Source organism: Centruroides vittatus, unplaced genomic scaffold (genome assembly GCF_030686945.1).
Source record: "Centruroides vittatus isolate TY-2023 unplaced genomic scaffold, ASM3068694v2 contig_888, whole genome shotgun sequence".
Taxonomy (NCBI): Eukaryota; Metazoa; Arthropoda; class Arachnida; order Scorpiones; family Buthidae; genus Centruroides; species Centruroides vittatus.
In genome coordinates this window covers 176,485-203,508 of record NW_027122579.1, presented here as the reverse complement: position 1 = coordinate 203,508, position 27,024 = coordinate 176,485, and the positions used below count along the sequence as shown (strand labels likewise).

General features: G+C 28.8%; 1 protein-coding gene across 2 annotated transcripts in view; it reads right to left on the bottom strand.

Moving 5' to 3' along the window:
• Su(var)2-10 (E3 SUMO-protein ligase Su(var)2-10) overlaps nucleotides 1–27,024 on the bottom strand; it is a 138,207-nt gene that overhangs the window by 85,020 nt on the left and 26,163 nt on the right. For both annotated transcript variants that reach the window (XM_067280637.1, XM_067280638.1), the window contains exons 2-4: nucleotides 14,328–14,485; nucleotides 11,529–11,839; nucleotides 3,260–3,344 (exon numbers count right to left, since the gene is read on the bottom strand). In XM_067280637.1, the coding sequence (XP_067136738.1) occupies nucleotides 3,260–3,344; nucleotides 11,529–11,839; nucleotides 14,328–14,485 (554 nt within the window). The remainder of the gene's footprint in view (nucleotides 1–3,259; nucleotides 3,345–11,528; nucleotides 11,840–14,327; nucleotides 14,486–27,024) is intronic.

The window sequence follows — 27,024 nt, the reverse complement described above, 5'->3', positions numbered from 1 at the left end:
AGTAATGATATTTTTGTATCAATTTTGTACCAAAAAATTCCAATTTGCCTTTAGTCCTACTTAACTTCAAAACCAATTTCCTGTACTTCTTGGCTGGTAATGCCATATAAAACCATAAATGTCAACTGGATTCCATTTAACTAAACAATTTTACACCTTAGTTCTCCAGCAACCTGTTAAATTGTTTGTGGTGGTTGTATGTATAGTACATAAATTGTAGTGCATCTTAATTACAAACTTCTTTGCTTAATGGTAACAAGCACATCATCATAGTTTTGAATATACATGACATTACACTATTAAACCACATATTTTTGCATAAATTTGAAAAAGTTTATTTAAACTTTGATTTATATTCAATTGTGATCTTGAAATGACAAGATTTAATATACAATTATCTATATTGAAGGAAACTTGAAGAAAATCCAATAAACTTTGGTATTTTCCAATTGTTTTTTTGAAATTTCATTATATAGAACATCAATTCTTAAGTTTACATACAATTACATATAAGATTCTTAAATTTGTTTTCAATAATTAATATGTTTTCTTTGTTTATGAAAGCACTTTTAAGATTTTTTTTGTTGTTTTTTGTGGTGATACAATACATTAATGAAAATAACCATGAAAAAAAAAATCACTTAATGCTACATGTTTCAAGTTGCAACAATGATTTTATGAATAATTAACAGGTAACAGAGGCCCACAAATCATATATCATATTGTGCTTGTATGTAATACTACTGGAAGTCCTCATAAAAACATGCAAATTCATTAGAAATATTCACACATTCTTTGAACAACAACAGTCAGTTTAAATCATAAATTCAGTTTGTATTTGATTACATTTAATCTTAGTTAAACATTTTTTATCATAAAAAAAGCATTCAATCAACTATCCCTTCTTTAATTTTTAAAATTTTTTCTGAAATAATATAAGTATTTTAAAACTAATTTTTATATATTGATATTATATATTTTATAAGTTCAAAATGTTAAAATTATTATTATGAATTTTTTAATACAATCTTAACTAAACAGATAACTCACTTTTGATGTTAAACAGATTTATATTGAAACAAAAGTTTTACAAAACTAAAAAATTAAAGCTTTTGTATCTGTAATCTGCAGGAAAAAATAAGGTACAGGAAATTCTCATCAGTTTGAAATTCAAGGAACAAAACCAGGACTTCAATTTATCCAAGATTTACATATTTTTATACAATATGCCAAATGCTGAGTAACTGATGTAATTTATTAAGCAAATAAAATACAGCTACATATAATGCAGTGGCGTAGCGTGGGTGTCAGCCACCCGGGGCAGAGGAAAATTTTGCCGCCCCCTTATATAGGTATCTCAATTCAAAAGACTAAAATATACAGTAATTCTAAAGAACTTTTCGGCAAAGAACAATCATCATTATTGTGTATTGTACAGGTGTAATATGTACTGTGTATTTATTGTGAAATTTTGCTGCCCCCTAAAAGTGCCGCCCGGGGCGGGCCGCCCCTGCCGCCCCCACTACGCTATGCCACTGATATTAATTAATGAAAGTAGCATTCATTATAACATAACTGCAGGCAAACAACGTGTGTCCAGTGAGAACCTCACAGTTTGCCAGATAGGTTTATAAAAAGTAAAGCAAAACACTCAAAATTAGCCCAGAACCCAAATCTAATAGCATATACCCCTACAAATATCTCAATCTGCTACTTGTAGCCAAATCTTGCAATCCCAAAACCCAACTGTATTAAAAAAATTACACCTTTGTCAATCCAGCAAGAATTTAATAGCATAAAAATGTTTTCAATTGTTTTAAACAATTTTCCTCAGTTACAGAAAACAGAACATTAAAAATAGAACACAAAATGATTATGGAACAATTATAAAAATTATGTCCCTGCAGAAAATGTCCTTGCAGACTAAATATAAATAAATAAAATAAATGACATAAATACGGAATAACAAAAAAGAATAGATATAAGATATAAAATTGATAGAATTATTAATTATTGCGAAATGATCTCCAAGCAGTAGATAATGCATCCACATCTCTATGGTTTATACAACCAGTAAGGAGTAATTTTTTTAACTTATTCCATATCCAGTACATAGTCTGTTAAATGTCCAAATGTATTTTAGGGATAAAGGAAAAAAGGGTAGTCTATGAATAAGGTGACACCTGAAAATGTGTTACTGTAAAAACAAAACCATGTTAACCAGATTAAAAAGTTGTTCTTGGTCCATTATTCTCTTATAGTATGGAGGTACTTTGATCTAATTGAATAAATTATATGCATACCACCATTCAAACAAATTTTCACTTCCAATTTAGTAGTAGTAGTAGTATTTTGAACTAACTGAATTCCTTAATGTATAAATCTCTATATCCACTGCTAGGACAAACAGTACAATTACAAACTAAAGGGATTTCAAACTATTCAAGTTTGAATTAATGAAGATTTCCTGTAATAACACACCAACTACTGCCATAAATCTGGTTATAATTTGAAATAAATAATTATAAATGAATTTGGCACTAGAGGGAGGCATTAGGTGCCATCTCGTATTAAAATTAATAATTATAATATTTAATTAAATAATTTAGATTAAACTGGAAGAAAAGAAAAGAATCAGCCTGAAGCGGGACTCAAACCTGCAACTTTTGCTTACCATGCAAATGCAGTGGTTGGTGGTTATTGCATTGCATTGAGTAGTAGGGTTGTTTATTTGATTTCCTATAACCTGATATGAAATATTTGTTTATAGATGGGTGACTAGGCTGCCATCTTGTGTTAATTTTAATAATTATAACAAACTAATTTTAATTTAGGTTTTCTGAAAGAAAAGAATCAGCCTAGAGTAGGATTTGAACCCTAATTATTAACTTAACCCTATTAGAGCCTGATAAGTTGGCAGATTATCTGGTTTTACATTACAAACTATGCTTATTTTTGAAGCAACCAATATGCTTCAACAATTGTCACAGGTTTACATCAATATTCGGAAAAATTATTATTCCATAGTTTACAAAAATACACATACACACACACAGGAAAGAAAAAAGCTAAATTATTAAATATGTTACAATTTATGTGGTTATAATTTTTATAATGAAATGCAAAATAAGATTCCAAGAAACTTTGGTATTTTCCAATTATTGAAAGATTTTTATTATCCAATTATTGAAATTTTTGAAAGATTTTTCTGGACTTTTTCTTATAGTATAAAGATAGTTAAAAAATAAATAATAATTACCTGGACATAGCAATGTCACCTGCTTGTTTAGGTGTGAAAAAAAACTGGAAATTATTTTCTTGAAATCTACCATTTCCCGAGGGCACTAAAAATATTAAAAATTTGAAAATTAATATATGATCATATGGTAATCAAATTAAATCTAATGTTTGATTTCTAGTAAAAGGAATTTCATTGACTCATCCTGGCTACTTTCTAAATTTACAAATGACTGGGCTATTGATGAACTTATTAGTCATTAGTGACCTTATATTCACTTATAATTGATAAAGTAATTTACTATCAAAAATATTTATAACACCATAAATTATGTAATTATTAAAATTATCTAACAAAATTAATTTAGAAGTCTGTACAAAACTTACTAACAGTTTCAAACAATTCATTTAATATATAAACTATCTTTTATTTAGACGTTAAAATACATCTAGAAGTTTGTCTTATTTTGATTACAAAACATCCAGTAATATTAAATAAAATTAATATATGAGCTAACTTATTTTAAAAAATTGTAAATTAAAATCCATCAGAATGATTCATTTTATAGACTTATTTATTACATTAGTTACTATAGAAGTTTTTTGTAATTTGATTATTGTTTTGTATTTTCATATTAATATTTTATCCTCAAACATGTAGTTGATTTAAATTTTCCAAATTAGTAAATCATAGTGTATATGTTACAGTAAAAACCCATTTTTAGTTAAAACGTGTTTTAACTAGTTGAAACTAGTTTTTACTGGATGTCATTGTTAAAACTAGAATTTACTGTTAGTCAAAAATGAATTTGAGTTAAAACTAGTTTTAACTAGACAAAACAAATTTTAACAAAATGGCTTAGTAAAAACTGTTTCGACCAAGGTCATTCAGCTAACACGTTCCTATAGTGTATGATGAATTTCATATCACTTTAACCCTTTTCCCCCGACATCTTGTTTACGTTTATTTTGCGATCCCTCCTAAAATATAGGTCAGTCAGGTGATATTAATTTAAAAGGTCACCAAAAATCAAATTATCATTATATCTATATGAAAAAAATCACTTACATTTATTAATATCTTTAGTTTTAAATACAATATTTTTCAATGCATTTTATTAGAAAAATTTATAAGAAAAAAAAAATAACTATATCAGAACTGACACACAAACTTGATAATTTGTAACATTTTGTGAAAATTAACATTGTCTAGTTACATAGTTGTTTGCTGGCACTGAGCCAGAAAGATGTAAAATATTGTTTTGTACAATTCGATATAACACTTATGCAAGTATGTTTATTCGTTGTGAAATTATCGCACATTATATCAAACATTTGTTTGAAATCAAAATTTTATACTGCTATCAACTAATATAATGAATTATTATACTTTATTCACTTCGTATCGAACGAGATTATATTTGTTGTTAATAAATTTTACAAAAATTTATATTTACCAAAGTAACGACGAATCGGTACCCTCGAAGTTTTGCTTAAAAAGTCAGGGTACCGATCGATCGGTACCTTCAGGGACAAAGGGTTAATTAATGTTAATAACACAGATGTGTGACCAATATTTTCAATAAATATTGTATTAAATAATACAAATGTTTTAATCCCAATCATCACTTTATTTATTCCCCCCCAAACATATTTATGTAGCTAAAATTAGTTTTAACTAATGTTAAAAGTTAATGTTTGATTTTAGTTTTATCTAAAATCAAAACATGTACAGCAGTAAATTCTAGTTTTAACTAGTTAAAACGCATTTTCACTAAAAATGGGTTTTTACTGTAACATATATATATATAATATTCTAATCATCATGTAAGGCCGAATTAACTATCAGTCAAAAACCTAATTTAATTTCTCAGGTAAATTTAATAATTACAAAGCACCAACTGCCAGTAAAAACATTGAAAGTTTTGAACAAACAGTTTAAACAGTTTTTGTATGGGTGCGAGCTTGTCAAGTTCTCTTCTTCGTACCCAATCACAAATATCATCAGATCTCAGACGACGCATTAGAAAATGAAATCTATTTTCACTCATTGCTAAACAGTATGATTCAAACTCCAGAACCTTTAGAATTATCCTAAATGTGCTTTGTGCTCTCTCTGTTTCTACTTAACCTGAAAGCAGTAAAATACCAATAAATGCACATATTTCTGTCTGGTCTGTAAGCTTTGCATCTCTCTCACATCTAAAGCAATTCTTTATTTTCTTGATGTAAATGTTAGTACATTGTACTATTATGTTCAAAACATCTACATCTAAAAATAGTTCCAAACATTTGAGTTGTGACTCTGCAGCCCTAGCATTTCCATTAGACCCTGGGAAATCCAATGATATTGTGAGAATAGGTACCATATGTTCTTAGTGGGAGTACTTTTTTCCCACTTGAAATTGTCTTTGTTTAAGAAGTTTGCATCAGAAAAACTTGACAGTCGACAATCCAAGTCCTCTACTGCATGTTCTGGCTTGTTGACAATTTGTTCTGTGTCAGATATATGTAGAGCTTCTATTATAAAATTTTCTTCTCCATCATCACTATCATTTTCTATATCATTCTCATCAGAGTTAACAAGTAGAGGAAGAAAATCGGTAGAATTTAAATATACACATTTTACATTAGCTCACATGGGCTATGAGTGTAGTCCAACACACTTCAAAAAGAAATAAGACAATAGTCTGCTCATGACAAAATGTAGTGACATGATTAGCTATAAGAGTAACTATTAGTTGAAACATACTGAAAGCACCATCCCTCAATCTCACAGGGTATTGTGTAGCAAAAACAATTGTAATGTTAAACTGCTCTTGAAATGGTCTCAAGGTTAAATTCAACAATATCAAATGTTTGTCATTAAAAGAATAGTTTGGCATGGCTTGATAAAACATACTTGTTTTGTCAGCATTGAACTACAGATGACTGGTATCAGATTGTAAGTACTTTTCAATTAAATACCATTTTTGATGTCTAGAAGGTTAGCCTCCATTAACCAATTTTACAAAATACAACTGTAGATGTCATCTGCACAAATTTTCTAAGCAAATTGAATAATTTTGTGGATTTCCATCATTAAGTACTTACAAAATTATCCTTCTCGTCATTTGCTTTCTCGAATTTAATGTCATGCTTAGATTTCTATTACTGAAACCAGCAATCTGCTGCTTTGAAATTTATCTCCCATCTTTTTAGCTAATTCTTAGTTTTTAGCTCTGATATACACACTTTATCCAGTTTCAAAAGAATCATTGATGGAGGACTTCCTCAATGTTGAATGGGCACATATGATACAAACATGTGATTGTAGATTTTGGCATCTGTTTCTCTCTGCCAGACAGAAGTAAGTTACATTAGGCAGTTCTGATTTCAAGTAAAGCAATTTCAATTCACTAATGGCAAAAAACTGTTTCAGTCTTGTCAGGAATATGAAATTTTACAAAATTTTAAAAATAAGAATAATAAATCATCATACTAAATACACGTCTTTACTATTGAGTTAGCACAAGTATAACATACTGTATGATAACAAGCATATTATCTGGCAATCATTTGGTGTCCCAAATAACCATCTGATGTGATTAACCAATGGCCCTATCATCTGGAATCAACTGTATTATTTATAAAAGATAACAAATTAATTAATTACAGAAAAAAAATCTTGTATAAATATGAGAGAGCAAAATCAATCTTAACTTTGTGACATCCTCTCAGCAATGTTGAATTAACCTACAGTGGCTAATGAGGTAAGAATGAAGCCTGCTAAGGCTAATCATTAACTAGTGGATTCTTCCAACATTTTGTGTTATTTATAATACCTCGTATAAACATATTTAATCAGTTGATTTTGTTATTTATGTAATTCTGACTGTGTAAATGTACAGTTAAGAGATATTGATTTTCAAAGCTTTTGACATAATAGAATACAAATGTTTCAAACTTGCATTTTGTTATTTACATTAAATTCTTATTTCAAGTAGCCAATCTTTTAAATTTACCAAGAAGGAACATTTTTGTACTTTATTAGGATAGCTATATCTTCCCAACAAATATCAGTCTCTGTTCAAACTAAATTTAAACAATATTTAAAAGAATACATTTTTGTTCTGAATTTGTAAAAACCAAACTCCATGCATATGCAGAATTAACCTTGCTTCTTTGCCACTAAAAGTATTAATTTTTCACTCTTACATCACACTGCCTCCTTCATTAAATAAGCATTTAATATAGATAATATGGAGCCACAATCCTTGAAGTAATATTTGTATTTTGTTATAGACATTTGATTTAGTTAATGTTGAAACCTGACACAGGCCCCTGAATGTAGCTGAAAACATTTGTATATTAAAGTGTTGTTGCTGGAAAAAGCATGATGCTAATAGATTCTATCAGATAATAAGAGAAAATGGAATCATGCCAGTTATCTAACTCATTTCAGGGAAAAAGTTTTGAACTGAAATAACATGACTTCTGGTTTGCATCAAAAGTTCATATATAGTTAATCAGGACCTCCTGCTCCAAAGCTTTCCATATCTGGCCTTGAATTTCATCTATCTAATCCCATTGAGATTAAGGAAAGAGAGAGATGGATGACAGTGGAAATTTATAGGTCTACAATTTATTCAAATTATAGCCAACAAGCATTTATCCTTAGTCAAGTTTATCATCTAATCTATTACACAATCCTGATGTCAAGTGGTTAAAACCCATGTGGAAGCTGTATGATTAATACAGAAAAAAACAAAATTATAACACCAAATTCCAGGGGCAAAAAACATTTCATACCTTTAACACCAGAATACTTAAATGTGATAAGTTCCTCAAATGCTGAAGAATAATCAATTCCCTGAAAAATTTAATTTTTATGCAAGAGTATTGTTGGTAAATAATGGACAAAATGGCAGAATTTAAATCGGACGAGTAAGTGATCATGCTTTGGTTATGATGGCATGGCTTAATGACAAAGGATCTCATGGGCCAAACTGCACCAAGCAATGACAAAAAGTGAAATTTTATCTAAACCATAACCATAAATGACAAAAAATGAAGAAATTAGCATGCTATTTAATAATAAAATTAATATTTTCAGGATTGAAAATGTATCTATTCATATATCTGTCTGTCTAAACATAGAAACTAAAACCATCATGTATCAACAGAATCAGCTTTCAATCATAAAAAGAAAATAATTACCCAATTAATTATCAACATTTGTTTTAAAATTTAAAAAAAAAAATTCAGTTATATTAATATTAACTAGATTAAAAAAAACATTTGTTTTTAATCATGTTTATTAAATGAATAAAATGCTACAAAGTTGCATCTTCCATATTTTTTTAAAAGTCAGCAGAAATTTTAGTCCCAAAAAATTATCAACTGTTTGTTAAAAATATATGAACATCAGTTTGCATTTTCATATTTATATTGTTCCTGTGTAAGAATATAAAAATATTTGACACAGTTGAAGCATTGGAAAGTTATTTTTTACTCATAGTACCAAACATTATTTAAGTGATTATGCAGAAGTCAAAATTGATGCCTGGACAGTTGATAGCATTTAGTGCCAAAGTAAAATAGCTTGAAGATTAAATAGAGCTAAGTCAACAATAAGAAAATTTTTGCAGTAGAAAGGAGGTTTAACAGGAAAATCAAATTCTTGAAGAATAACAAAAGTGTCTGTTCAACAACAAAGGCATATATTTCAATTGGCAACAGAACATTTGCAAAGTTATGTTTGAAAACCAACTGTTGATCACACTGTTAAAATCTGGAAAAGCTAAATTCAAGAGAGTAAAGAAAAGACCTTATCTTAAATCACACTACAAAGAGACTAGACTCAGCTGGGTCAAGGAATAGACCAAAGTTATTTATTTTTAGTGGAAAAAAGTAGTTTAATTTAGACAAACCAGATGACTTTAAATTTTACTGGCAGAATCTAAAGAAGGAAGAACATTACTGGGGCCATATTCTGGTCACCGTCTCTCACAAGCCGGTCGCTGATTGGCTAAACCCTCTTTAGGGACTGCCTTACCTACGGCAACAAATTGCCTCCTGAAGAAAAGGATTTAATAAACAAAAAGGAATTGTATAGAAGCTTGACAAACTTTATAACCAGAACTAGAAAACTGACAGTGTTTGGATTAGCCAATCAGCAACCATCTTGTGAGAGACGAGAGACCAGAGACAGTGACCAGAATATGGCCCCTGGAGCAAAAGGATTCAAGATGGAGGATCAGTAATGGTTTGGGGAGGAGCTTTGGTTTAAGGGGTAAAATCCCTTTAGTATAAATAAATAATAGAATAAAGAACTCTGTTGACTATCAAAATATGCTGCAAATTAATTTGTTACCATATACCACCAAAATTTGTTCTAGGAATTACATCTTTCAACAGGATAATGCCTCAGTTCAGATCTGTCAGTATCCAAGCAGAGGTTTGCCAGGAAAAATATTCAACTTTTGGATTAGCCTGCATTAAGTCCCAACATAAATCCAATGGAGAATTTGTGGGGATCATTGTGAAACAGATATATAAGGATGGTCAACAATTTTCTAATGTTACAGACCTGAAGGCTACAATTCATGATGCTTGGAACATAATTCCGAAAATAATTCTTAAAAATTTAATTAAACATATAAAAGATTAGATATTTAAACTAATTAATTTAAATGGTAAGTTTATTGGTTACTAATTCTCATTTTTTATATGCAATTCACTTGAGTTAATTTTTTCAGACAAGGTAAAATTTCTTTCTTGCCAATTTAAAACCAAATATGTAGAAGATACAACTTTGTAACATTTAACTTGTGTAATAAAGATAAAAAATAGCAATGTTGCTTTTAATCATCTAGATAAGATAACTGATATGTTGTTTTAAAATTTTAAAAATACTATGTTGATAATTATTTGGGATGCACCTTATCATTATAGATATTTTCTTTTTCTGATTGAAAGATACAAGTTAGTAAATTTGAGGTGTGTGTGAAATTTTTAACACTTTCCACCCTGAAGGCACTAAGGCTTTTTTTTTTTTACCAAGTCCATAATGGCCAGGTCCACAATGGGGTAGAGGTCAGGTGGTGAGGATGAAACTCAACATATCTGGAATGAACCCTCAAAAAAATTCAAAATTCTTTTGAGTGGTAGTCTAATACCTAACTGCTTGGCCATCTGGCTGTCCTAACTTGTATGTTGGTATCCTAACAACTTCATCCTAATTAGCAGAAATCTTAATCATCAAAATTAATATTGATAACACTAAAAAAATTGTTTATTCATCAGCCCACAAACAAAAATGAAATAATCTTACTGAATTTTGCAATTACAATAACTTAGTGACTCTTCAGAGCAGATTTCCCTATAAAAAAAGGATAACTTAGGAGCAATCTAACGTAATCAAAACTCAAATAGATCAGATGCCAATCAAAGCAAAATAACTAAGATCAGTCATCAACTGCAAAGCTTACTGAGCAGAGATTTACTCTGACTACAGAATATACTGTGGTCAGAGTATGTAATCTCATCTCATAACAATTAACCACATCAATTGTTATATGAGATTAAAGTTTAATGAAATCTATCAAATTAATAATAGAAAAACATTCCAATCTCTTAGAGAATAATAATAATAATAATAATGCCATATTAGTTTAACAGCTCTGCTAAAATAATAACCATCATAATGACTAAGCCAGTAATGACTTCTTTCGATTTCTCCTCAAGGATGTCACGAAAACAACTATTGGATACAAATTGCTCCTTTTGACAGCTCCATTCTTGCTGAAGATAGAGAGGAAGGGAAAAATCTAATTGTATCTTGTATAATGAAGGTTATAAACAGAGAGAAAAACAATTGTTTCTCAATTCACAAATGCAATGATTAAAAATAATGTACAGCAAGATGCTACCTTAATAAACAATGCTAAACTATAAAAATTATTTGAAAACTTGAAAAAAACATATTTAATGTTATAATAAAAATAAAATGGCAAAACATTTTATTTGAATAGAAAAACATTGTGCCAAAGACATTGTGGGAAGACTAATTTCCAGAAATTCTTCTGAAGGATATTTTCTGTTAATTAATATATTCAAGAAATGTAAGAAAACATTGTTTTCACTATGCACGAAAAAAGAAATCATATCATCATCATTTAAAATAAACAGCTTAAACATGAAATCATGTTAAAAGAATGCAAACACTTAACTTTACACAAATACAAAAAAATTATTCAATTTATATAATAAAATTATAATTAAAGTTAAAGCAAAGAAATTTTACTTACTAAGACTAGCAGGTTTTAATAATTCAGCTAAAATATCATAAAAAGGCAGTGGCTTTAATCGAACATCAGGATGAACTGGATAAGATGTATGCCCACTATTTGTAGGTACAGTTGGTGGTAACTGTTTTCCACCAGATGTTGGATAACCTATAGCAGTTGTTGGATGAAGTGTTGGTGGCGGCGGCAAACCAGTTCTTATCATAGAGTAAGGATTAGTTTTTAATTGAGAAGCAGCTTGATTCATTGAACACATAAGTGAAGGATCATTAGAGTCTGTAGAAGCAGCCATTGAAGCACCAGGAAACCTTCTCCTGCAATATATATATTTTTAAAATGCTATGTTATAAATCTATTGTTTTAGAGTATTTGACATTTTTTTAAAAAAATAAGTTATGAGTTTTCAATTTAACATAACTGCTATAAAATCTGTATACATAAACTAGAGATAATACTAGAAAGGCTATCAGCAAATACTAAGAGTATTTGAGATTAATATCCCATTGATAAAAAACACACAAGAACTGTATTTTCAGTTCATATAATTTCATTTAAAATCCTAATATGATTGTCACCCTTTTCTTCTTTTAGTTTATGTACATATTATAACAATAAATCAAATACTGTATTTATTTAGATATATTTGCATGCTTTAAATAATCAACAAGAGTATAAAAATTCTTAAATTTCACCTGCTTCATTATGCCTTCACAAAACCTTAGTTATAAATGCAGACACTTCCAATTACTTTTAGTTGATGATATTATTATATTAAGAATTAGATACTTAACTGTTTATAATTGTATATGTGTATTTAATTATTATGGAGAAGTATATAAAACTTTATTAATTTAAGTTAAATATAACTTAATGCAAATATGTTACACTGTAAGTAACAATTAATTTTTCAGAAGTTATATTTAAAACTTTTATAGTAAAGTTTTGCATAGTCATATTACACAATCACTACATACCCAAAAATTTGGCAGAGAATGACAAGTACAGTACATAAAAATGTACATAAGAACAAATGTTTTCAGTATCTTAAGCCACCATCTTGTTAATGTTTGTTCTTATCTTTGAAAAACATTTGTTCTTATGCACTATTCATTCTATGCTGGACTGTTGCTGATTTGTAGTGAATGTATATTTGTATCATCCTTGTTTCACATGAAATACCCAATGAAAAAAATTCTAATTGTTTTATTTTGATAAGAGCATTATGATTTATAAATTAGTTTTTAATTTTAAAAATTTGCAATAATCACTAATACTGTAAACAAAGAATATGAAAAAACAATGTTTATGAACTATGAGGATACTAACTATACCCAAAAATTTTAATAATATTCTTTTGGTTAAAAGTTTTTCAATTACAATAAATTCAAAAATGTTTATTTTATAAAAAAGCAAATATATGTAATAAATGAGCAGAATTAAGAAATAAGTGAAATTAAAGGCAAAGTCAATCTGATCATATCTCTTACATTTTGTATCTTTAGTTATATCAAGATGTCATAAAATAGCAGAACATTATAGAACCAAAGTCCAGTACCAAACCAGATATTTTAACAAGCTTAATTGGAATTTTATCCATTTAAGTAAGCTAATAATAAATGGGATGCAATAAAAAAGTTTAAAAGCAATTAATTTTTAATAATAAAAAGTTAAATTATTGTTAAATAAAATATTATATATTTCCCATTTCTCCTTTGAGAATATAGAATTCAATTTGTTGTGAAACCATGTTGTATTGTTCTTAGAAGTGTTGAACACAAAATCGTGTTAATAACGATCACATGGCAATAAAGGTGGAAAAAGCCATGTGATTGTTATTAACACGATTTTGTGTTCAACACTTCTAATATAGAATTCCTTAAAAAAATTTCCCTATTAATAGCTCTTCCTCATTTTTTTTCCAGTTGACTTGAAAAGTCTCCATTTAGGGAAAAAAATCCCTAAATCTGGCCACCCTGTCTTAAATATTTCCCATTTTATTTGCCAAAAGAAAAGAAGTACACAAGATCCTAAATGTTTGAATGCTTCCGTTCATAAAAAATCTGCAATAGGTATAAATGAGAATAATATATAATTAATGTGTTGTAGTTAAGATTACAGTAAAAAACAAAAAACCATACTTAAAAAGGTTAATGTTTAATAAATAGCATTCTTCAATTTTCAAGAGAAAGCTTAAAAAAACATCTAATGATCAAGCAATCAATACTTATTACAGAGCAATTATTATAAATAATAGCAACTCAAAACTTCTAATGTCAAATTACTTTATAGCAATCATTTAATTAGCCTGTTTATAGCCCGATTATTAAGGCATCATTGGTTAGAACAATTATTATTCATTTATGTTTGATATTATTTTGAAATAAATCCTTTTAGCAATTTATTTTGCAAAAGATTGAAATTTAGAAATTTTTCATAATTATATGGTTGTATTTTTTTTTAAATTATAAAAGTAATAAGAGTTTTTATAAAAATCATTTACAACTACTAGTAGTAATAATATACCTATAAATTTTTTTGTAACCTTGAATAATAAGATATAGTAACTCAGTTGATTTGTTAATGTCTTAAATTGAAAGCATATTATTTTCCAGTAAATTGATTATATTAAAAATTAAATTTTAAATTAAAAAAATTTGAAATCATGTATTTTGTGATTTATTTTAGTCAAAGTCAAAATAACAATTTAGTTAATAAAATACTTTCTTTTTGTATGATGATTACCACAGTGTATTAAGCTAAAATACATAATTATCAAAATTAAAAATTTACTTAATCACTTACTTATGTAATTCTCTTATTTTCATTTGAATTGGAGCTGATCTTAATTTTAATAAATCTAAAGCTCTTGCTTGTAACTCCTGCTTCTTGCCAGACTTATTTCTTCCAGCAAAGCCTAGAAGAACTTGAAGTTCTGACACTCGAAAATAAAGAATCATTTGCTGAAAAATAGCAACAATAAGTAATTTTGTACTTTAACAATTAAAAGATAGAATTTCAATATTCTAAGAGAATTTTATATTAAATATACTACCGAATGTTTTTAATTAAAATTAGTTATCAACAGAATAAATACTGCATAATGACATGAGATCAAATGAATAAATTTTGAAAAAGAAAAGAATTTTGTTGTTTTACAATTATTTGGTTAATTATAATATTTTTAATTTTATTTTATTCAAAATATTACATATAAAATAGATATTTTAGTATGTATTAATTATATTAAAAATATACTCTTTGGAAAAAATTAATGCACCTTAAAGCAAGCATTTAATAGTAATGAAGTTCTGGATTTGAAACAGCAGTGAAAAAAAAAAATCATATCAACACAGCAAATACTATATCATTGATGAACAGTTTCATCACAAATGTTACAAATCAGAAATTGGCAACTAATGCAAACTGACCAATGGCTGTGATCAGTAGAGTAAAATCAGTATCAGTATCAGTAAAATGTAGAGAAAGATGATATATAATATCTTTATTCTCTTGATTGGGCAGAGCCATCATTGATCAGTGCAACTAGCAAAAAGTAGCTTAAATGAAATATACTATTAAATGTAACATCAAAACAACACTACTGTAGAGGGTGTACAGCAGACGCAACAGCTACAAAGCTGTTAAGTCTCCAAATGAACGTCCAATCAAATACTGGAGGAACATATAATTCATCCAACAAAAACTTAAATACTCCAGTTAACTATGTTTATAGATCATCAAACGTTTTCGACCCAATCTGGGTCTTCCTCAGGCTATCATTGTAAGAAATACACCAACGTGTGAAATGGAACACGCAAATCGAATCCAATACGATTCAAATTACGAATAAAATGGTTGAGATTGAAAATGGAACAATCCGCTTGTGCTCAGATGACAGTTTATCACGTGAGAAGTTATTACTGCAGGTTGCTGCATAACTGTTAAATAAGTCTATTAAGATGTAATTATTGTGGGTTCTCTCCCTCATAATAGAACTTCCACGCGTGTGAAATGTTGGCCGCATCTTTATAATTAATGCACGTGTTCCATAATCCCACTTTGTATACTTTGAGGGTCTCCATGATTCTGAGTTGGTCCTTGCAGTGGGAGAGTCTAATGAGACGGAGCACTTTGTAGATCGGCCGTGATTCCCGGTTCAGAGGTGACACGCGCAAGGGTGGTGGTATGCTTCTGATTGTCTATGTCATACTTGTGTTCTTTTATGTGTTGAAGAGAGCATTTGGTTGAGCCCACATAAACCAAGCTATTATTGAATCTGTTATCCCAAATAGGGATCTCATAACCAATGGAATAACATAAAAATATAAAATAAAATTAAAACAAAAATCAAGGTAATAACAAACATACACAGGATTGCTTACTAACAATTAACATAACACCTCCAATAAAAATTACTAATTTAACTGGTTAGAATTCTTAGTAAATTTTTAACCATAAACTTCCATGTTTTTTATGTTATTCTCTTGATTTTTGTTTTAATTTAATTTTATATTTTTATGTTATTCCGTTGGTTATTTAATTTTTGATTTTGAATTTTGTATTCTATTATTGGAATGCTTTAGTTCCAATTTTGTTCACAACCTGATGATGGCCTGTAAATCAGGCAGAAAACGTTTGTTTTTGAAATAATATTTTTCTCAGCAAGGAAAAGGTGTTATTAGTATGTTAGAGATAAAGCTATTTGACATAAATCTAATTATTCAAATAATTTCTTTTAAAAATTGAATTAAATTCACAGTTTGACCTCAATTTTCATATAAGTAGAGATGTACTGAATAACTATTTGCTAATCATTAATCATAATAATTGACTCATCCACTAATTAATCTTCAAGTGATAAATAATTCTTCAATAATCAGTGAATAATTGTTCTATTAGAAAACATTAATAATTTTAAATTTAAAATGTAGTAAACTAACATTAAATATCATTTTTCTTTTTTTTTAAAGAAAATAACATTATTAATAACGTATAATAAGAATGTATAATAAGAAATGCTTACTGGAACTATATTCGTATAAACTCTATTATTAATAACAGTAATTTAGTAATTTTAAGTTATAGGAATGGAACATGAGCATTTCTCATTTTTTTCTGGCATTGGCCTGTTTCTCTTTGTCTTATAAATTATCTTGGAAGTACTGAAAACCTGTTCACTGGCTATTGAGGTAGATGGGGCAGAAAGGTACTTTGAGGCAAGGAAATATAAACCAGAAAAATGTGTTACCATTTCTATGCCATACAAATACAAAAGGATCTTCTGTACTTTTGATGACAAACTCAGGTGAGTGAATTTGCATAAATGTCTTTTCTGACATTTCTGTGTTTGTACCTGGGAAGTGAAATGGAACAAAATGGTGGGTGGCTATGGCCCAAGGTCCTTTGTTGGAACAATTACAAGCTGTTTTACAGTCAAACAGTAGCACGGAGTTTCAAGATTGTTAGCCAGCCATCAACAGAGTTGACAGGAACATTGTCTGGTTTATAGTCAAACTCCAGCCAGTGGCTAATTCAGCAATGTTGTTGGCATCAAATATTAAAAAGTTGAATATCAATCTTTAGAACTGTCACTGGATCAGATGTGTGCTTTTAGTCAAGACATTTAAGATTCCTTAAATGTTTTTGAATAAGCATTCAGATTCAGCTTATGTTTGAAAGAGGACTTTAGATAAAAGTTTAAAAAAAAAAATGTCAATTCATGAGATCCAAAAATAACTAGAATTCATTATCAACCCAGACAGTTACTTCCCATTGATAACTAACATAGAGACTATAAATAATTTACTATGTCCAATAAATGTTAAAGTTTCATTCAATTTACTGTCAAGTGTCACTATCAGCAATTCATTTTAAATTATGTTAAAGAAAAAAAGCTTAAATGAACTTTTAAGGAAGAAGTCAGAAATGGACATGGACATTGAAGTGTCAACAGGCTTTTGAAGTATTAAAATCTGTTCTTATAGCCAAGCTGATTTTAGGTTCATACTGTACAATCCTCAATTATCCACATTTATTCACTGATACCAGTAGATAAGGCAGGGGTGGCCAACAGTTTTTGCCTGCAGGCCAGATTGGAAAGAAAAATTCTTTCATGGGCCGAACGAAATATTAAAATTAAATCATGTCAAATAACAGAATTTCCTGACGCATGTGCAATGTCGTTTTACAATGTGAAGAAACATACAAAAAAAAAAAAAAAAAAAGGAAGGTCGACAGGCAGGCGGCATTGTGTCAGACGTCAGCATAAACAGAGTGACATGGCGGAATGGTATATGAGTTTCAGTGAGTGTGGGGTCTTTCATTCTTCAAATAGTGTAAATTTATAAAAGATGGATGCAAAAGTTGTAAATCTCTACAATGGAATTTTTTTAAAACGAAGAAGTATTGTGAATCCATTCCACCAATCATTGGAACTGAAGTAGCTAATTTAAAAAAATTAATTGTGGGCCGGATCCGGCCCTCGGGCCGCATGTTGGACATCCAAGATAAGGGATAGGAAACATTCTGAAAAACAAAATATCCAACTAAGGGACTACTCTTCATAGCATATTTTTCTAGAACACTAAGACTGAGAAAAATTGCACTGTACGTAAAAGAGAATGCCTAGCCATAGTATGTAACATTGATAGATAAATTCCATTTCTATTTTCATAATACAGTGAAATGTCCATTAACAGATTCTCCCAAATAGCAGACACCTTTATTTAACAAACATTTTTACAATCTCCAGACCTTTCAAATAGGACATCTATTATATTTACCTCTAAATAGCATACACGGTCATCCATAACCAACCTAATAAAAACATAATATACTGCATTCAATATTCTAAAACAATTAATTACAGTTTAATTCGATTATAATGTTATCAGATGTAACGACAACCCTAACATAATGTCAAATTTTTATCGGTCCCACGATTTTACTATACTAGATAATGTCAAAAAACCCACTTGTAACGACATAAAACCGTTTTAACATCATATTTGAAGCACTCCCAAATTTACAAAATTCAATTACAAATTTTATCTAACAAAGAAAATACTACATGTTCAGTCCTAGGGTCAGAGTCAACTTCCTAGAAGGACTGTGGGTGGTACTCTCACCACCTGACTTCATTGGAGTCAGGTTCGCCACATTTTTAAACGACATGATGATCGGTTATTATGTGCACATTTTTAAATTACTTTATGCTAAATTGTTAAATATTCTATTACAGTAGAGAGTCGTTAATCCGAACCCCGGTTATCCGAACGCTTTTCAGTTGGACTGTGTCGTGCTGAATCAAACGTTTTTGATACTAGATTTACTTCTAAAGTATAATTTTTATGTTTTTATATTCTTTAATATATTTATTTTGTTTGTACAAAACAAAGAAATAATTTTTAATCATACAATAGCCTCGATTATTATTATAAAAATTTTCGTTAGGCTTAAAATCGACGAAAATTCAACATGCAGCGACACGCAACAGAGAAAAATTTGAACATCAAACAGGTTAATATATTTTTTCGTACATAATCGGTTATCCGAACAACCCAGTCCCCAATTGATTCAGATTAACGACTCTACTGTATTTTTAATATAACATATTATATCAAATAGTTTATAAAGAAGTAACAATTATTTTTAATTGACATACATTAGAGTTTAACCTTTTGTTGCCTTTAATTCAACATTATTCTCAAAACCGGAAGTTCCACCATTATTGAAACTTAAGACAAATAGAAATGTCTTATAAAAGGTAATTTTTGAAATTTTTAATTACATCAATGTAAACTTAGACATAATAATGTAAATAAAGTTGATTTAAGCATATAGTTTGCATTTTTATACGTACGATAATAAATTATCATCATAAAAATAGACACAGTATACTGTATTACCATTAAGAAATAATTTTATGGTAATACATACAATGTTAAATTCGAATGGATTTTATAATAGATTCTTGAACACACTTGGTACTTTTTATGAGACTAAAATTATGACCACGCAGATAACGATACTTGGTTATAATAGCAAAAAATTGTCAGTCCCATGAATGACGTTATAATCGGGTTAAACTGTGTACATATGAAATATTTATAACAAATACAAAGAATCAACTAAAATACTCTTTTGAACAATGAATTTTGACTGTAGGTGTCAAATAAAGACTGGTTAAAAATAGGAATAGGGGAGGAGCACAGGTTGTAAAAAGTTGAACAATACCCTTTATCTATACTAGAAGACTAATCTGGTTAAGTTGTCAATCACCACTTATCATCATACATATTAATGTTATTAAACTTTGTATCATTGTTGGAATTAAGTTTATGGGTGGTATCAAGAAATCGTAAACTTTTCCTGAGTTATTCACTCATTCAACAAGAACTGTAGTACAATAATAATGAAAATAAACTTAAAATAATTATGATAATAATAATATGACCTGAACTTTCACCACTCATAATTGCAGTGAAAGTTCAAAGGTCGTATAATTAAAGTAATTGGCTGGCCACTTTAAAGTATGGGAAGATATTCCTGTATTCTCACATTTATGATCTTAACAACTTTGTAGTTGCTTAGATGTAATTTTTAATAAATCATTTATTGAAAAAAGCAAAAATCTAACTACCAAAATTTAATGGCATCAATTTCTTTAATACACAAATTTCCCTGCAAAATTTCAGAAATTTTTGACAAAAAGCACAAGAATTATTAAGCTTCAAAGAGAATAAACAAAATTGTGCCCTCCCACACACACTAACATCCATACATACAGAAAAACCCCAATTTTTTTTTTTTGCATTTTGACGTTTCAAGGTCTCAAGTCCAAAAATGTAAAAATCTTGAGGGGAGTCATTTTTTCACTGATTGCCATACTTTCCCTCGTTATATATAAAAGAGCCAAGTTAAAGTTGCCCTGTTAGAAGGTCTACTACCAGCTAAAGCTCCTCCTGAAATAATATCATTGGATAAGATGTGTGGAATGCAGAAGTATGGTTCTAAAAAAATTACCTGAATGTCATAGTAAATCATCTCTCAACATATTCATGGCATTTTCCATCAAAGTCAATATCAATTAACACGTACAGTACATAGACTGTTTAGAAAATGTGTTACAGGCTAATAAAAAAAAAACATCTCATCACTGACAGAGTCAAGATTCTGGAGACATCTAGAGAACAGTATAAAAAGATCTTAACATAATGAGCTGGCAGAGAGGTTACATGCCACTCTTATTTCTAAATTAAGAACTAAACTTGCAGAGAATCCCAAAAGATCATGAGCACATTTTAAGGATATAGTGAGAATGTAATCAAACCCCCATACACTATTACTGAATTTCCCCCAATCTATCTGAGGTATGGCAAAGTTCTAGAATCATCCCAAACTAACTTTTTTTTTGCATTCTTGGAGAATGCAAGATGGAGATGGAAGCAGCATACAAAAATAATTAATTTAGATATAATAAGCAGCATCAACCCTCTAATTTTAAGATAAAAGCTAAAGTTCTTTGCAGAACTTATCATCCTGATCAAGACCAGCTTTCTCTGAAATATCATGGTCTTTTTGAAATCTTAAAAATTCCCTCCACAATGTAGAAATAAAGAAACCAGCTCAATTGCTGAAAGAAATGACTAATATTGTAAACATGGACAAGATTATTCCACACTTCAATCCAGATCATTTCAAGGTAACAGCAAATAAAATTCACTACTGTATTTTTCTCAATCACCTAAGACATCTTTACCTTATTTCCTCCAACTATGTGTTATACTTGTTTTAAATTAGTTATGTTATTCTAGTGAATTTGATTCTTTACATTTGAGATGTAATCCTTTTGTATTGTTGTCATCTTAATGATGACAATAATACAAAAGAACTGTGGTGTGGTGTTTTGTATGTGGTGTTCTTATTAATTAAATTACTGTATATGATTGCAACCAAAAATTTATCTTTGCAAATAAAGAATATAAAAATATTAGGTTTTTTTAAATTTATTTACTTTATAATATTACAAATGCTTATTTTCATAAATTTTTAAGAATGATAAATTTCCAACAAGTTTTTATTGTTTATTATATTTGATTTAATTCCTTTTATAAAAAAGATGTCCTATTTGATCAAATACAATTCATTCCCAGATAAAATAAGCATCAAGTTAAAAAACAATTTCCAATTTTTAAAAATTGTGAACTAATATATAATATTAAAATACAAATATAAAATATATTATTCTTACTATATTTCTCATTATATTGAGAAAGAAAACATTCTAGATCAGGGGGTAGCAACCTTTTTAAATAGTGGGCTAAATAAAATGTAAACATGCATGTACAGGGACCAAATTTTCTAGAATTTTATAATTTAAAGACAGCTGTGTCAACAAGTCAATTGCAACTGACAAGTTGATTGAAATTGACAGCAAAAATGGTCAAAGAGGACAGAAAAGTAATAATAATATATTGGGCAAGACAAAAAAATTGATATATAATAAAAATTTACAGTAGTATAATTAGGTTTATTGTATATTATTTTGTGGGTTTTTTACTATACATATTTTGAAGATTTCACAGGTCAGATTATGTATGTTGAGGCCAACTCCAATCCTTGAACATGTGTAATATAGTCCACATAGTGTTTCAACTGCTGACTCACAGTGCTAGTCTGTGAAAAAAATTTCACTGGTCTGCAGAAAAATATTTGAACATACTGATGCTGGCACAGTTGATTATGGATGACACTTAAATTGAAATCAAGAGATACTGTATGTACAGTACTTTGTTATGTACAATAACTACATAAGCATATATTATAGTTATATATAATTACCGGTACATGTAAATTATCCTTAAGACATGCAATGAGAAAAAATTGAGAAACGCTGGTCTATACTCACATTATAATGAATATATTCAAATTCATATTACATGTAGATATATGTAATAAATTGCCCACCACTGTTCCAGACTAAAAACATTCTAGATATCTACAGCTTAAAACAATGATTTCAAACTGTACTGTACGTACCTAGCAAGCATAAATTAGAAATCTATAAAAGATGAAAAATAATAAAAATATAGTATTAAGAATATTTAAATATTTTGAGAATCTGTAGAACTTTTGGCATGAATAAGATGAAATAATTTGATCTGTAAATCTAATTTTTAAATAAAGCTAAAAATTCATTAATTCTAATAATTCTAAGTTATATCAAATATGTTACCAAAAAGTGCAACAAAGTATTCCTATACTAGTTATAGACTTCACGATAAATGTTTTAAATGTTCCCATTTATATGTTATAAACAAAGTATACAAATTCTTCATAACATAAAAGAAATTTATTTCCTCCACATGTGGGCAACACTCTGGCATCCGACAATTAATAAGCACAACATCGATTCCTTATCTGCCACACACATACTGGTCAGCATTGACCCATCACACAAAGGAATGCACAAGTTCCCCATCTCTAGGCAGGAAAATCTCACCCCACATTCTTAACATGTTAACAGTGTCAGTAGATATGTTACAGTAGATGTTAGTTACAGTAGATAGTAGATGTTAACAGTGTCAGTAGGTCATTGGACACACACATTAAATATATTAATGATTTTGTCTAAGACACTTTAATCTCTATTTTTCTGCTGTAGCCTGAGGCAAATGCCATTCATAGAGCTCCCACGGGGAATCAAAACTGAGGCTTTAATTTTGTAAAGTAAGAACTTATAGCATGTAATTACAAAAGCTATCATTGCAAATACAATGCAAAAATAATAAAAAATAAAAAAATTTAAAGGCTCTATACTAATTTTCATGTTTACATTAACTTCTTGAGTTACGACCACCTTGATTTATGACTGTTCGCACTTACAACAGAAAAATTTCATAAAAAAAAAGTTAGAGAAATGTATCAATTTCTTAATAGTTTTTGTCAAATATATACGTGTACTGTACATATATATCTTGCACGCTTCTGGCAATTGATTGCACGCTTCTGCAATCCATTGTGTCATCTTTAGTCACAAGCACACGCGAAGGGTAATTAACTGTATAATATGCAGTTAATTATTCTTCACGCATGCTTTTGTAAGGTGGCTAATTGTTTTGCTATAACTAGTTTACTTACAGTGTAAGTTGGAAATTCTACTTTATTTTACATTGTCTATTATAATTATATTTATTTATTTTTGTATGAAATTTGACTTACATCCGAAGTTGCAGAACCGAACTCTGTCGTAAGTTGAGTAGTGACTAATTATATTCAGTTATAATTCAATGTTTCATAGTAAAATAAGTACTTTACAATTCATATTTTCTAAACATTGAACTAAAGATATACAACAAAAATTATAATAAAAACTGACATTTATTGAAATTATAATACATAACAGTTTTTGAAATAGTTTTATATAAAAATATAATTATGTCAAATCACATGTGAAGAATGATGTTTTCTGTTATAAGGTGTTGAGCCAATTGGGTGCCAAAGAGATATAGTAGACTGCTGAATGTTAGAATAATTACTGTCATTCTCATCATCGCTAGCACCTGAGTTATCATCATAAGCATCAAGAGGCCCTTCACCTTCGATTTCTGATTCGGAAAATGATTCTGATTCATCCGAAAATGATATATACTTTGAATCATCTAACTCATTGTCAGATATTCCGGATTCATCATTGTTAGAGTCATCCATATATTGACTAATTAAGTTATCTGACAAAATGTTTTGATGGCTAGACATTCTATTTGTATAAGATAATACCTATTATAAAAAAAACTTCATTTATCTAATGCAAAATAAAATTAGCCCAAATCCTATTTTAAACAAAATAACTTACCTCACAAAATATATGTAGTAACAACACGAAATATAAGAAAAATTAGCCAATTCACTAAAATGTATGTGAACAAAGAACTTTCAAGAATGCAGGAATAAAAATAAAGTGTTTGCACTAAAACTTCAGATTGAGGGCACGAAACATATGTGACTCGTACCATCCAAAAGTAACTTTTAACTAAACTAGAGCTACATGAGTCACCTGTGCCTCGTGCTATTAAATTAATATATTTTATCGCATCTAATAAAATAATATCGATATATCAAGTATGATGCCTGTAGGAATATCAGTTATCAAAATATATGCGCTGCCCCACGGAAGAACAAGCAATTATGTCTGTCGCCCTAACTAGACATGTCCATATGAGTCACATGTGCCTCGTAATGCCGTGAATGTGTTAAAGGATAAGATTACAAAAACACACCTGACATACATGACAATTCTGTTTAGTTATGATCGTAAAATACACTTTAAGCCAACATTCAAATAAATAAAATAATTAATTATTTTATTTATCCGTTTAGTTGTATATTGAACTTAACATTTCACCTTATAAGAAAAATAAGTATATAGGACACTTTTCTCTAGACAGCATAAATCTAGTCAGTCATTAAAAATATTAATCAAGAAAAGTATTCGTCTATAGTCTAGAACAGTGATGAACAACCTTTTCTGGTAGTAAGCTGCGTGCATTTTTTCTTATGGAGTTGAAGACTTCAAGCTTGCTGAATACCAAAATACTCCATAACTGCCAGTACACAGTTTATTCTCATCTTTTTTTTTATTGGTCAAGTTTAGTTTGAATGTTCTTTGTTGCAAATATCAGCTTAATTAGGATGCATAATGGCTTGAGGCAAAACAGGAAAATAAAGTTATGTTGCCAAAGTCCTGTGCACTGCATATCAGAACTTCATAGGCAATATCTGGCCCACAGGACAAGGGTTGTTCATTACAGTCAACAGGATTATAGCTAAATTTTATTTCTATCATTTTTTGAACATGGATTGTGCATACATAAAATTATTGCTTTGTTATAAAATATTAAATATACTTCAAACGAACATCAATTATTACATGAATATTAAATATACACTAATTTCAAATTTAATTAATCTAATTTTTAATTAACAAAATTTAACATTAATAAAACTAATAATAGTCAGGATGATAACAACATTTAAAAAATTTACAAGTAATTAATTGAAGTAAACACAGGGATTCTTCATCTTCATCTTTTTTATTTTACATGTTTTATATATTGAGGCTGATCAGAACCTACAATAAAAGGTTGACACTACCATAAGATTGTACTACAATAAAGGAAAAGATAAAGAATGTTTTCATCCATTAATTTCTAGTGAAAATTTAAGATTCTCTTGCAAATTTCTTAAATAAAATTTAATTTAACAGAAACTCTTACCTTTTATTTGATTCAGCAGTTCGTTATAAATTATATCTTAATAAAATTTCACAAAACTTATTTCAAAATTACTTAATTTCAAATTTATAGCAAAAGAAATTAATTTAACAACTGCTACTTTACAACTGGTTAATATTAGACAAAAATAAACAATGCAAAAACCTAACGAACCAATGATAAAATTATACACAAAGTGCGAACATTTTTGCCTGTGTTAAATGGGCATCGTCAGGCAACAAACTACTTGAAGTAGTGTTGGGCACAATCGATTGTAAAAAACTGTTTGTTTGTTTTTCTTAGAATCGACTGATTCGGTCGGTTCTGGCATACTTCTACAGAAATAAAAATTTTTGAAGTAATATATAAGAAAAATATTTCCAAAAAACTTAAAATTTTATTAAATTAGAGTATAAATTATTATTATTTTCCTTATTTTAATTAATTAAACAAATCCAGAAATTGGAAATTACTTAAAGCACCATCTGCTTCAGTGTTTCAATTTTAATGGGTATTTTGAAAGGATGAAATTAGTAAGTTTTAAAATAGTAACTTTAATAATTTTCAATAAAATGTTTTCTTTCTATTTTATAATAAGCAATATATTCAACCAATTTATTATAAATATATCAAGACTGAATAACTGATAATGTATATCATCACGAAGGAACTCAGTTTACAAACGGTACTAATCTGACGGAAAAAGTCGACTAATTCAGTTGAATCTCCTTGCTATTGATAAAAACACTTCATCTACAAAATTAATTCTATTGAGCTCCTATTATGTATTTCATATTATATTTATTCTCACATATTTAAAAACTATTCAAATATTGCATATTTTTAATAATCCGACTGGAAAAAAAAACCAGACTGATTCAGTTGATTGTCCTTGCTACAATCGAATGAAAAATTGTCTTTTTCAGTCAACTGTGTCCATCATTACTGTGAAGATAGAGGGCATTGTCAAACACATGTGTAAGGGGAAGAAGTACTGTAAATGATGTAAGAGAGGAGGAGGATTTATATTTCATGGAAATATCTTCCAGGCAGTAGGGAAAGGAGTCCACATCGCAATAGTTTCTGGCTTTGTTATTGTAGGTGGTCTTGTGAATTTCCACCTGTTCCAGATGTTTAAGCACATATGGTTTAGATTCATAATGTAGTAGATTGTCTCATGGAAGTCCACTATTTGCTCTAATTACCTCTAATGTGGGCTGTACAGA